We start from the raw sequence: 14,506 nt of genomic DNA on the forward strand, positions 1-14,506 counted from the left end.
TATAACGTAGGTGTCTGGTAGATTATTCTCCTGTTAGTGTTTTTGCTTGATTTTCTTTTCAGGAACATACCGATAAAGTGTAAAACACCTCTTTTGGCGCTGTTGTTGTGATGTGAATTCAACTCCGAGTGAAATAGTTTTATAACTTCAACCAATTGCGTTTTATCAGGTTTGGTGCGTGGTGAAAATTGCACTTATTCTCACAACCTGCCGGAACAGATATTGTACTGAGAACAAAGAGAAGGTATAAAGATACCAAATAACTGTCTCCTGCAGGGATTATTTTTATTTAAACTGTGTGGTACTAATAGTGACCATTTAAACTTCCGAGCGAGGACCAGACGAGGTTATTTTTGCAGTTCCTAGTTTGCTATCTTCTCGGTATCTTATCTTGATCTGTACTCAGAAACAGTACTAGTTTTGAATTCTCTAGTTCCAATTAGTTCCACACAATGGGACGGGCAGAAAGTGAGCGCATTTTCAGAAACTCCCACTCTAACCACTTTTGATAATGAGCAAGTGTTGTTATGTAACCTGGTCATCTCAAGCCGGGTTTAATAACTTCTTCAGGAGGTTTGGACCTTTGGAGTGCAGCAGTGTTTAGTGGGATTTGTTTGGGTGGGCGCAAGCAAACGCTTCCGATTACATCCATCCATCTCATCAGATACAAATAGTGCACTCACTTGAAACTTAAATGTCAAATAGCATTAACTAAGGAGGGTGAGTTCAGATTGTTGTCATGCTTCCAATAAATGGTTATAGGTCTGAAACGATTAACGTTTTCAGACTGCGTCCTGTTACTCTGCAAACTCTTCATCCCTTAATTTGGTCAGTAAGATACCCAAAACGCCATAGTTTATACGGATGTTTGAAAATACTGCACATAAAATGTTTACTTAAGGAATCCATTTCCCTGCATAACCCATACCACTCAATAGTTTCATATATTCGAAGAATGGATGTTATGCATAGAGCCACCTCCCCCCCCACCCCCCCATTTAATAAAACTGTGCTTGCAGTACCTAATCTGAAACAAGTTTGGTAAATTCTGCAAGTAAGTACAGTACCAACTAAATTTTCACCCCAAATCCCGACCCCCTGCATCGATAAGGAAGCGAATGAGAAAGTCACGCCGGTTGCACTGGCACTCAGACCTTTCCTCCCCTAATGAATCTGCAAACTGCAACTGAGCTTATGATTGAGACATCCAGGTAATCATTGCCGGAGAAAGAAAACACTGTCAAACATGAGGAAACGGGGCGGAAATTTCTGGATTTATTTTCTTCTTTCTCCCCCTCCCCCCATACGAAACAGCTTCTCTCACTTAAGAGTGGGATGGTAAAAGGTGACAGATGAAATCGCAACCTTCTTCCAATTGAAACGGGCACTGTTGGAAGACTCAGGTGAAATGATACAGGCAGAATATGCATCAAAGATGACCGGATAAATATTATTCCCTGTGATGAATCGGGGAAGCAAATATGTCATCTCAATTTCTTTAATGAAGCGAAATTAAAGTCTTAGCTCGACTGAAAGGGAAAGGGATGGTTTGCGATGGGAATCCAGTCATCAGCCTGGTCACTCCATATTGTCACTCGAGGGGGAGGGGGTGGCGCGTAGTTGAGGGGTGAAGTTTTGGGGAAAGATAACGCGTTCATAAATAGGCTCTTGGACAAGTGCCCAGGAGATGGCGGTACTGAATTGGTTCTTAATACAATTCAACACCAGTAAATTGTTGCACCATGCTTGCATGTAAATACAGATGTATCTCCAAAGTAAGGATGCAAGGCACATATTGAACTATTAAAATATGCACGCCTGTGTCATAAAAGCACACAAATGGACAGCTGTAGACTTGTTAAACGACAACTATTTCCCCCAAACAATATTATGTGATTTATGTCCTGCAATTTTCTCCACTCCCCCGCCTCTCCTGAAGACAGTCCTCTTACTGTTATTAGGGTCCCAGGGGTATTTCGCCCAAGTTTAAAATTATTCCTGTATAAAACCTCGACAGTGAGTATTGCTATGCTATTTGGCTATTGCAATCTGCCTCCCTCACGTTGTGAAATAGCGAGACACGAATAGCAATCCTATCTGATCTCCTTTTCCCGGTCCCAGAAATAGTTTGGGGCAAATGGTCACTTGGCTGAGGGTCAGCTCACTCCGGGCTGGGAGATTCTCCTGACCCCCCCGTGTGGCTCAGTCAGTTACTCGGCGGTTCAACAAACGAAACTCCATTAGAAATAACCGGTGACTCCTTCATCTAATACTGTCACAATGCTCTATTCATGTTTAAAGGCGATCAAGATGCCTGCAATGACAGGACAGGTAATTCACTACTTTGGGGAGGGGAAATTTGGGAGATGTCAGCTGGAGAAATCAGTAGTTGATAAAAGCACAAACAGATTAGTTTGGTCCACGTTCATACTATTTCTCTTGGATTTTCTTCAGAAGGCATTTATCATACTCGGAATATTCCGAGTGTATGAATGGTACCCAATTCTGATTTAAAGGTTGTGCCACTGCGGTTAACATTCCCGAGAATCGCTGCTTTGAGATGTCCTGCGTGCGGACTTTCCGAAGTTCAGATTAATTTACTATCTATCGGTTGCTCTGATCTGCATACATTTTTTTTTTAAAAGCAAAAACGCCGATCTGTCAAATTCACCTGACAAAACAAATACGTTAGTGGTGTTTCGTAGTTTGAAATGGAGCAATTATGTGTGCCGCCGGAGGGGGGTTTTTCCCCCTCCACCGGCCGCCTGCCTGAGCGTGACACTTCTGTAAAAACAGTGGGTCAGCGTGTGACTGACAAACAGCAGCCCCGCCTCCGAGGGCTCAGTGTATATAAGGGATAGTTCCTTCTCAAATCTTGTGCCGAGTGGATCTGCTACATCGTAACCAGTCAAACAAAGTTAAACCACAAGTGAAGTTCATACCCAGCACCAGGTAAGGCTAAAGCTGAGCCAGGGCTCCAAACTTCATTCTGCCACTTGGCTGGCAGCTTTTTGTTCTGTTAATGTGCAGCAGCCTGTTAATGTCAGACCCTTGACTGCTGTCAGCCTGGGACAGGAGCTTCACCACCCCCGCAGCATTTTAAACGCTGCTTTTAAAAGTGGGACTTCGGTGGGGGGGTGAGGCTTTGCCTTCTATTTTAATAAGGTGCCAGAATTTATTCTACTGTATGTTCAGATGGAAACTGGATCTGTTGGCGGGATGCTCGGGGTAGGGGTGGGGGGGATGTGATTTCTTAATCCTCTGCAGACATTCCTGCAGCGAATGTCCCTTTTATTGATAAATCTATGTAGGACTTTCGCCTTGCACGCACCTTTTTTTTTATGCGGCTCTCTCTCTCTCTCTCTCCCTCTCGCTCTCATATTATATAGAAATGCATATGGATTCAGACTGCAACATGGCTCCTGTGACTTCCGGAAATGGTAAACTTCGCCAGTGGTTGATTGACCAGATTGACAGTGGGAAATATCCCGGGCTGGTCTGGGAGAATGAAGACAAGACCATTTTTCGGATTCCTTGGAAACATGCCGGTAAACAGGATTACAACCGAGAAGAAGACGCGGCACTTTTCAAGGTAACCATTTCTGTCACCTCATTCGGGTCTCTGGGCTGCTTTGGGTTTCGCTACTTCTGATTTTTCTCTCTCTCGTGGGGGAAGGTGTTAATTTCCTCTTTTTTTTGTGTGTGTTTGATTTTTCTGTCTGAGCCTTTTCCGCTTTTTTTTTGCTTCAATGTCACTTTTTGTGTGTGATTCAGCCCGACCTTACTACTTGCCTCGCTGCCCAAATCCCCAGTGGCCGTGGGTTCGAGTGCAGCTTTCTGCATCCCACCCCTTGCCCGCCTATATACCCCCCCACCATCCCTCCCTCCCTCTCACAGTATCCCAGATACTGGCAGCATCCTTCCCCCCGGCCACATGGTTACTGAAGTTCCCTTGTTTCTGGGAGGTTGCTGTCATGTGAAGCCATGTGACCTTGCACACACGTCGTCAAATTCATCAACAGTTGTCGTGGGTGAGAGAGATCGACAGACACCTCATCTCTTCTCATTCAGATAAGGGAGGCATTAACCCGCCACTACAGCGCGCTGTTTCCAAGGGCCACCACAATGGGAGGTGATGCTGGTGGAGATAGTGAACCATGTATGAGTCCCTTTCCCACATGTGCGGCGGTGCCGCGCGAACTAAGCATATTTACTATTCTGTCCACGAGTTGCTTTCTATTACTTGCAATAGTGTGACTTGCACAGCACCAGCCTTACTTTCAGGAAAGCTGCAACTAGACTTAAGTAGGCGTGCGTGAATAATTGTGGTCTGACGTTCACATTTGTGGTAGAATTGGACAGCGGCACCGGTAAAAAAAAAACTTACTATTTTGTTTCAGGGAAACTGCAGCATTGCCAATAAAAATGTTTGAGTATCTCTGAGACATTGGTCAGTGAACATAAAATGTCATTGAAGTGACTCACTGCATTTACCAATACGAAATATGATGATGAGTTATTCCCACGGGTCATTATAGGTTTCTTGCAAACGGGGCGAAGGAGAAAGCTGGTTTCTGATTAAGGTCTACTCGGGGTTTCCTAACATCCAGTAAAGTTATATTTTGTCAAACTGCATGGGCACACAATGAGTATGATGTGTGTAAAATGCAAATATTTTTCAAATTATATACCCAAATGCTTTTTTTTTAAATTGGAGAGCCTGTTTTGAATAAAATGGTTGTGCCTCGGTTCATGACTTTGCTTGGATAGTACCTAACAGTTTGAATAATGCTAAATGACAGGTCATAGAAAATTAGAATGTGTAGTTTCCCAATGTGAAAATGTCCCAACATTATTGGCATGGTAGTACAGGGTAAATCCATTTTTCTACCATGGTGATACCACGTATTTTGTGTCCATAGTTTGTCCCTTGAGTTCCCTATGCATGGTGGATGTCTTGTGGTTTATTAGATAGTGTCCCTGTCTCTGAGCCTGAAGCTCTGGGTTCAAGTCCCACTCCATGACTTATTGGCCATGGAAGGAGTGTTCCTGATTCAACAAGTTGATAACCAGACTGCCAGTAATCCCAAAAGGGGAAAAAGTATGTGTGCAAAGGTAACAAAGATACATGCTAACTCACCTATACAATAATTATAGCTAAGTTAAAGATAGATAACCAGTCATTTAACTTGGGATACACAGTGTGTCCTTAATTACTAGTGCATAAATATCCTGCTCTTAGAGGAAGGAGTCAGAATATTTTCTGATGAAAATGTACAGTGTATGGTTAAAAATGTACTTGATCTATTCATAGTCTCAATAGTTTTGGATGCTGAAGTATTTAACCCCTTGCCTTTTAAGGGAATAAAGTGTCCAGTATCCAGAATGTTTAATTCTTTCCCTGGTGTACATCCAGGTTAATAATTTATCTTACTGTCTTACACAGCATGTTTATGTTTGATATTTGATGCTTATGAACTGAAGCAGATGTTGGTGATTTGCTAAACTCATTCTTTCCAAATCATTTCTCCCAAGGCTTGGGCACTTTTCAAAGGCAAATTTCGTGAGGGAGTTGACAAACCAGATCCCCCAACGTGGAAGACTAGGCTAAGGTGTGCTTTAAATAAGAGCAATGATTTTGAAGAATTGGTTGAACGTAGTCAACTCGACATCTCGGATCCATACAAAGTGTATAAAATTATACCAGAAGGAGCAAAGAAAGGTAATTGATCATACTAACTGACTCTCTCATTTGGACTTTTTATTTGGGGTTTGGAGCTAGAATGGGGAGAGTAAAATGATCGAACAAACTTAAAGCAAAATACCTTCCTACCAGCCTTTTGATTCCTTAACTTTCAAGATTGTAGGGAATTACAGTAATTGATTTTCTTGTAATTTAAGTTAAATTTCTGCACTTTTATTCATATTACTATTTTGCCTTTTTAATTGAAGGAGGGTCAAAGCAAGTGAACATGGAAGATCAACAGATGCTAATCAACCACCATTCTTACCCTACATATCCCTCAATGCCACCCCAGGTAAGTGCAACCCCAGAACTTAATACATTTCAGATGGCAATTAATGCTGTACTTTGTGGGAAAAGGTCAAAAGCAATCATTATTTTATTATGGCTTTCAGCTGCCCAGCTATATAGTACAACATGAACGTAGCTGGAGAGAATTTGAACAACCACATCCAGAGCTCTCCTATCAGTGCCCAACAGTGCCATTTCCTCCACGGAACCACCACTGGCAAGGACCTGGTTGTGAAAATGGTAAGATTTTCAGTATAATTACCTGTGTAGCAGGATCCAACTGATTGCAGGGAACATTAATTATGCTAATCTATTAATATGGAAAAAAGTGCCTCTTCCCTCATGGTAGGATAGCTTAATATCATTTCTAAATGCAGAAAGATATCGTAACTTCATCCTGAGAATTATGTCCTTGTGCTAAGCTACAAAAATTCTCCCTCCTCATCTTGCTGAAACTCAGCTTAAGACCCTGCGTTTAAATAACTGTGCCAATATTTTAGTACAATGAATCCATTCAACATGTCACTCTCATTTTTACTTCCATTATGTGCAAGATGGAGCAAAAGAGAGGGGAACCAATTCACAGCTTTGACAGGACCCTTTAACAAATTGCTCACTGATCCATTCATTGGCAAACTAGGTTATGTGTCAGCAGTGGCTCAGTTGGTAGCACTTTTGCCTCAGAGTTCAGAAGGTTCGGGTTTCAAGTCCCATCCCAGAACTTGAGTGCAAAAATCACACTTGACACTTCAGTGCTGCACCGTTGAAGGTGTTGCCTTTTGAATGATACATTGAACTGAGATGCCACCAGCCCTCTTCCGTGGGTGTATTAGGTCCCACAACATTTTTGAAGAAGAGCAGGGATGCTATCTCTAGTGTTCTGGCCAATATTAACCCCTCAATCAACATCACAAAAGCAGATTATCTGGTCATCATCACATGGCTGTTCGTGGGAGTTAGCTATGCATTAATTGGCCCTCGTGTTTCCTTTGGTACAACAGTGGCTACACTTCTAAAGCACTTTATTGACTCAGAAATGCTTCGGGACCCTGGGCATGAATGTCTTTCTTTTATTGCATTGCCAAATCAAACCAAACACAGCTCACTATGATAAAATATTTCCTCCAACAAAGCAAAATTTGGGCCTAATTTTTGTGTAGAATATGTTGCCGATGTTTCATTGGCATGTTAACAGAAGAGATCAGTCAGCCTTTGTCTGTAATTAAGTTAATTATGCAGATTTATTGCAATTATATAATCTCCACAGTGGTGCAGATATGTTTACCAAAATTGAATATATTGCATTAACTTTTCAATTTAGAATATTTAGGCTGATTATGCAAAGCAAGTAATTTTAATTGTAACAATACTTTCAAACCAATACGTCATTTTCATTTTTTCTCTTGGCTTACAGGTTATCAGGTAACTGGATCATTTTATGCTTGTGCACCTGCTGAATCTCAAGCACCTGGTATTTCAATAGAACCTAGTATGAGATCTGCTGAAGCACTGGCCCTTTCGGGTAAGCTTATGCATGTGGCATTTGCGCAATAGCAGTACTTAACTTTTAGACTCGACTATTCAGTGCTATCCTGGTTGGCCTTTCATCTTCCACCCTCCAAAAACTTAAGCTTCTCCAAAACTTCTGCTGCCCATATGTGAACTCACAGGAAATCCCGTTCAGCCATCATCTCTATGCTCACTGACATACATTGACTCCTGGTCTGGCATTGACTCAATTGTAAAATTCACAGCCTCGCTTTCAAATCCCTCCAACACCTCACCCCTCTCAATCTCTTGTCACCTTCTCCAGTCTTAGAAGGCTCTGAGATCTCTGTACTCCTCCAACTCTGGCCCCTTGCACATTTCCCCCTTTCAGTTACTCCACTATTGGCAGTCATGTGTTTGGTTACCTAGGTTCTAAACTCTGAAATTCTCTCTCTAAGCCTCTCCACTTCTGTATCCTTATCTCTTTCTTAAACCTGCCTCTTTGAGCACCCTTTCGGCCGCCTGCGCTAATCTTTCCTTATGTGGCTCAGTGTCAAATTTTGTTCAAGTAAGCTCCTGTGACATGCCTTAGGATGATTTACTACATTAAAAGAACTATATAAATTCACATTGTTGTTGGTAAAAGCTTTTGTTATTCTGAAGAATGGATCCAAGTGATCTGTAACTAACGGAGTGTCTTGAACAGATAAATCCATCATCTTGCCTATAATGTATAGGAATGAGAAAGCTACAAAAAATTATCACTACTTTTGTTATGAGTAGTTAAATGGTAGTAGTTTGCATATTTGTACTTACCCAGATTTTACAAAATGCATATTGAACCACTAACAAAAATGCTCTTTAGTGAATTGAACAATGCAGTTTTCTCCTAAAAACATTGCCAAGTATCATCATATTGCAACAATATAGAATGGCATGAGGCCACAGTAAATAGTATTTCAGTAATAGCAGCTAATAAGATAATCATATTAAATGTGGCAAGTTAAATCACACTCAATTTTTGAGTGTAGTGTAAAATGTAAAAGGCATTTTTGGAAACAGTTGTGGGTTCCTGTTCTTGCATTTGTAATGTAAGAACTATTGTTGTGGCTTAACCCAAGTCTGATAATTCAAGTGATTAAACTTATTTCTTAACATTTAACAACTATCCTTTTGTTGGAGTAGAATTTGGATTGTGGGTGTATAAAAAGTGAAGGATAATGTTTTCATCACCAGCAGGTATATTTATACTGCATACAATGTGTACAATTTTAAATGTCTATTACCTAAGTTGCTTGTAAACCAATACAGTAACTGATTGAGCACCTTGAAAATGCAATTGTCATATTTTCTGCCCAGCTTCCTAGTTTTCTTTACTTGCTACATTGACACTGTGATCCCCTCTATTTGTTTCACCCATGATTAATTGCATTTCATTTTGCCCATTATCAATATTTAAATGTGGATCAGCACAGTCAAAAACCTGACAATAAAGCCACTATCCTTATGTCCACTGTTAAATCTAGCCATGCGTCCAACCAGACAGTGGATGGCAGACTCTTCAGTTGGGTACAGAAAAAGGGATGAAAGCTTTCTAAATTGGACAAGTGTGACCTCTGATCCTGCCTGCTATTACTAAGACTTCCTTCCAGCCATCTCCAATCCCCAGAAAGTCCCTCCCTTCCCCCAACCCTGGCCATGAGATTGGCCTGAAGAACCAAAAATAACATAGAAGATGAAGAAGAAGGGAAGAATGATTTCATTCATGAACAAAGACAAGAAGATAAAAATTGAAAACGAAAATTGAATCAAAATACAAGCACCCAGAAAATGAAAAGATCGAGATGTTAAACGAACCATGTGTTGAGAATAAACAAACCATTTAAAAAAATAAAGGAGGGAGAATAAGACAAAGGGAAGAAAGAAAAGCTAAAAGAGAAAAAAAAAACATGAAAAGGTGACAGGTGGAAGACAAAATTGATGTCAGAACTTGCCAAATGTAACTTTGGATTTTGAGAAATGGACTCAGGAGTCTAAATTTGGACTCCTTCAATCGTAACCTTGTTCTTATCCCTGCTCATGTCCATGATTGGCTATGCTGGTTTTAGAAGTCACCAGGATCTTCTGAATTTCAGAATGTGGGTCCTGCCTTTCGAACTCTGAAAAGCTACTTGCCATTGCCTGACTCTAATGAAGCTGAATATGTGAACTGATTGATTCAGTGAATTTGTGTGGACAAAATACTTGGACCTGACAAAGGAGTATGTCCAAGCGCCTTGCAATTCCATTATTTTTTATTTGCTGAGAATTATGTCAATGACTTTGGGCTTGCTGATATACTGAACACATCCGTTTGATTTGCTTTTACAGACTGTCGGCTACAAATTTTTTTGTATTATCGAGAAACCCTGGTGAGAGAAGTGACAACAACAAGCCCTGAAGGTTGTAGAATAGCCCACGGCCAAGTTGATAAGCTATTTTCAGCTAGCAACATAGATCAGGTGCTGTTTCCTTATCCAGACAGCAGTGCACAACGCAAGGGTATTGAAAAGCTGCTCAGTCACTTGGAGAAGGGAGTCTTGATGTGGATGACCCATGATGGTCTCTATGCCAAACGATTATGCCAGAGCAGAATCTACTGGGAAGGACCTTTAGCACCATACAGTGACAGGCCTAACAAGCTGGAGAGAGACCAAGTCACAAAACTTTTTGACACACAACAATTTTTAGCAGGTAACAGAGAGAACATGTCTTTTCAATGTTTTTGTTTTTTTTTAAATTAATCTATAAATATAACTATTATGTGAAGTCAGTCACTCTCCTAGAAAAATTGCAAAACTTATGACACAAAATCTTTCCTTCGTAAGTTTGCTCAGTCATTAATGCAATATTAATTTTTCAACATTTGTTGCCATCCATGTGAATGAGCAGAGAAAGGAGAAGACTTGTTAATGGCAGCCATATTATAATTGGTTTTCTAATATTATACAACTATTTAATCTGAAAATGGTGGAAAGTATTTAAATTGAAATTAGAACATATCAATTGAAGATTACTTATGGGGTGGGTGGGTAACTTGTGATCATCCTTAATTGTACTAAGTTGGAGTAAAGTAATTACTTTTGGCTTATTGTCGAACAGATCAGGCATTTCCTTGTACATGTATTTAAAACAGATTATTTAAGGTTGATGAACTGTAATAATAATGGTTATTTTCCCCCCCAGAATTACAAAGCTATGCACACCATGGCCGATCACTCATGCCAAGGTTCCAAGTTGTGTTCTGTTTCGGTGAAGAATTTCCCGATCCACAGAGATCAAGAAAACTTATCACAGCACATGTAAGTTCCCAATAACTATATAATGTGAAATAAACAACATATAAGTGAGGAAAACAACATGCAACTAGTCATTTTATGGTGTGAATTAGTGAGGTGATGAGCAGAGTACTACGAACTATCAGCTTGAGTGTGTGATCTATTCTCAATATGAGGTTATGTCTGATACTTTAGGCAATCTAACAATCCCGAAAAGTTGCAATCATCCCCGGTCATATGTGTTTTTCTTTCACTTTTGCTGAACCACTGGTCAGTTCCTCTTTATGCAGTTATCTCAGTGACTTCAAACAGAAGTTGTAAATAATTACTTAGGAGTGAATGTAATCAGTGTCCATATCTGATGATTGTTCATGGCTGTTACAGAAGGAACTGCTGCGGTGATAAAAAGAAATGTGGGACTATGACTGAATGTCAAAGCTTTAAGTGACGATGGGCATGAGTCTCTGCTGCTAGTGGGGACTCTTGGCCGCTGGCAATGCAAGTCGGAAATGTGTGCATGGACTACTCATTAATGGCCAGAAGATCATGGGCAATATGCAGCCAAATTTCAGATTTGTGCTGTTTGCTGATGAGGCTTCTTGTTGGCAGTGCAGACCTGTAAAACCACCTTTGTTGGAGATATTTGACATTTAAATGTTGATGCATCCACATGACATTAATTTTATGCTACCATTTATATTATTTTAATAGGAGTCTCAATTCAGTTATCTTACTAATGTGGACATAAAGTTCAAGAATAGATTAGTATAATTAGAATTGAGCTTAACATCACTCTAAAGCTAAAGTAATGGACAGGTGGTGATCACAACAATGGGAAGAATGGGCATATGATTTGACTGCAGCAGTAATATATATTTATTTGGATGAATGTGGTAAGAAGAGTGAATTTGGACAATTAATATATACAGCAATAACATTATATAAACATGCACACTTTTGATTTGTGTGTGTGTGTGTGTGTGTGTGTGTGTGTGATTTTAACCACTGAATAAAACAGTTCCATGAATCAATACATAATTTAATTAAAACAGAAACTATCTGATTATTAGCATAACATGCAATTTGTATATTTTTGTAGATTTACTTCCAGAAAGTGTTAGTTTTTGCATGTATCTTTTGTGATAAGATACATGAGAATCGAAAATCTACTCTTCACTCTTAGTAGCAAAAGCATAAAATAGTTTCTAACGAGCAATGAATAATGTCAGACAAAATATCAACTGGAGCATATTTTCTCCTAGCGAGATTTATTCGAGTGATAATATGTCTGATTGATAATTGAAGTAATGGCACCAGTAATCGAAAATAGATTTGACTCTGCAATTCCGACAGGATGGTGTGACCACTTAATAATTTTTACATTTTATTTAAAACTGGATTAAGGTACTTGCAATATTTTTCTGGCCCTAAAAGGCTTCTCAGTCACTCAAAAAGCGATATGATCATATGTTGAATAAGCCTGTCTAGAACATATACATTTCAGACAAATGCTCTGGTATCTACCTTTTATTGCATAGAATAGACAGCAAGTCCAGAAGGCTGGATATCTAACCTGTATGGGTAAATTGTTTCTTATTGCACCTTTTTTTTTTGACTGGTACATACCCTTCTAAAGACGTATGTCCTCCCCTGATCCCCACCCCATTTACCCCCCTTATTTCTTGCAGGTTATTTCTAGGTCACCATCAGTACTGTTTTTAGCTAGCTACAGCAATGTAGATGGGAGGTTTAAGTGAAACCTGTCCATTCAGTTTACCTGCTCTGATCCTTGGGGATAATGCTTGGTCCATGGGAATTTCTACCTGGAGCAGAGTGACTAAGATCAGAAACTCAGCTGAGGGCGTATTTGGGGTCCGGTATTGGTTGTCCACTATGCTATCCCTGTCATGCCAGTTTATAAATTACTGTTACGTTTATGATCAGCTGGATATAAAACACAAGTCTTTAAAAATCAAGACTTCTTTGAACTTCACATTAACAATAAAGGGAGCATGCAGCCATTGAGCAAGTCTTCTGGTATTTACCAACATGACGCTTGCCTCAGATTATCTTCCACCATGAATAGCACATCATCCTATGCCTGACTTGCAGACATTGTATCTGCCACATGATAAGAGCCCCCAGCATTGCCATCTCACTGCAACCCTATTTTGACCTCTTCATTTCTTCCCCAAGCAGCTCTAGAGTGAAGAGGAATACTTGAGGCTTTGCTCTCTCAGTCCTGCAAAACATTCCGATGACTGATGTTCTAAACTAATGCGGGGTTTACACTTCAGCCATAACATTGTGATCAGATTTTAATGATGTCACATAGTTTGGATTCAGAAGCAGGCTAAAACAATATGTGAACTTTTAAAACCACATTTTCAAGTAATATTAATGTACCTATCATTTGTTTTTAGATCGAACCCGTATTTGCCAGGCAGCTTTATTACTTCACTCAACAGAACAGTGGACACTTGCTTAGAGGGTTTGAAATGCCTGATCATGCGAACAGTCCAGAGGATTATCACAGATCTATTCGACATTCAATCCAGGACTAAAATTCTGAAGACCAATCATTTTTATTGTGCAACTTCACTGACTGAACCAGAAATCCAGCACTTTGTTCTGGAATTCCATTCGAACAGCATGGATATGAGAAGTCATTGAATCTACTGCTGAAGACTGTGCCACAGCACTGTTCTCACCATGTTACTTTGTGAGTGGTGATACAGTGTGACAAACTGACTCCCAATAGATGATTCCATTGGCCACCTTGCTGTTTAGGAATGAAACCCAATGAATTTGTCTGCTTCTCGTTGGAGCACTCTTGTTGTGTAATCCAATGTTTTCTTGTGGTTAAATATTTATTTGGGAGTAAGAGATTCTCAGGGAAGTTTTGATTTATAATTTTTTACATCACAGATGTAAAAGCGAATTCTGGGATATAATATCCTAAAAGGTTATAAATGTTCTTTTTTTTATAAATAATTCCATGTTGAATTTTCTAAACTGTTAAAGTTATTTTTTTCTATTAAAAATAAAGCTTTTGATAAGTCTAACTTTTAAGATAGTTGAATAGGTGTTATTTTCATGGTTAGAAATGTGCAAAATTTATTATTTTCTTCATTTTAATAATTATGCAAATCTTTTGAACATCATTATGGGCATGTTTCTTAAAATGCTAAAGGAAAACAAGATTCCTCAAAATTCTATAAGTAGCAATCTGCAACAAAAGTTGGTGACACAATATAACAACTGGTTAGACTGTAATTAAAATTAGCATCAGATCAGTACTGAGGCTTCCTGTTTTCATGTTAGTCAAATGATCTTTTTTTTAAAGTCCCATGTTTACCAGCTGTCATTAAGTCACTGGGGCAATTCCAAGCATGATGTACAGAATTTGTTTCTTCCTGGTACATACTGCTCATTTGTAAAGGACTTTATTATGCTGAACCACTGCACTACTTTTTTTATGTTGCCTGTATTTCAAATGGGCATAATTGTGTCAAAGGTGCACTTGGATTTGTTGAAGTGCTTTGGCCACAGGCCACTTTTGCATTCTTTGTGAGCAGTTGAGGGCAAAGAATGAGGCTAAATTAACTGTATGATCATGAAAAAAAAAATGATAATGGCCATGTTTTTTATGCAGAAACTTTTGAGT

The 14,506-nt window shown here is 39.5% G+C and overlaps 1 protein-coding gene across 1 annotated transcript; it reads left to right on the forward strand.

The window, feature by feature from the left end:
* Positions 1 to 2,873: 2,873 nt before the first annotated feature.
* Positions 2,874 to 13,904, forward strand: LOC144679125 (interferon regulatory factor 4-like). Its single transcript, XM_078539475.1, has 9 exons — positions 2,874 to 2,952; positions 3,390 to 3,592; positions 5,536 to 5,722; positions 5,953 to 6,038; positions 6,139 to 6,274; positions 7,449 to 7,556; positions 9,893 to 10,255; positions 10,748 to 10,863; positions 13,263 to 13,904. The coding sequence occupies exons 2-9, from the start codon at positions 3,392 to 3,394 to the stop codon at positions 13,401 to 13,403; spliced, it is 1,338 nt and encodes a 445-aa protein (XP_078395601.1). The 5' UTR covers positions 2,874 to 2,952; positions 3,390 to 3,391; the 3' UTR covers positions 13,404 to 13,904.
* The last annotated feature ends 602 nt before the right edge of the window (positions 13,905 to 14,506 follow it).

The sequence above is a fragment of the Cetorhinus maximus genome, chromosome 3, assembly GCF_964194155.1.
Source record: "Cetorhinus maximus chromosome 3, sCetMax3.hap1.1, whole genome shotgun sequence".
Classification (NCBI taxonomy): Eukaryota; Metazoa; Chordata; class Chondrichthyes; order Lamniformes; family Cetorhinidae; genus Cetorhinus; species Cetorhinus maximus.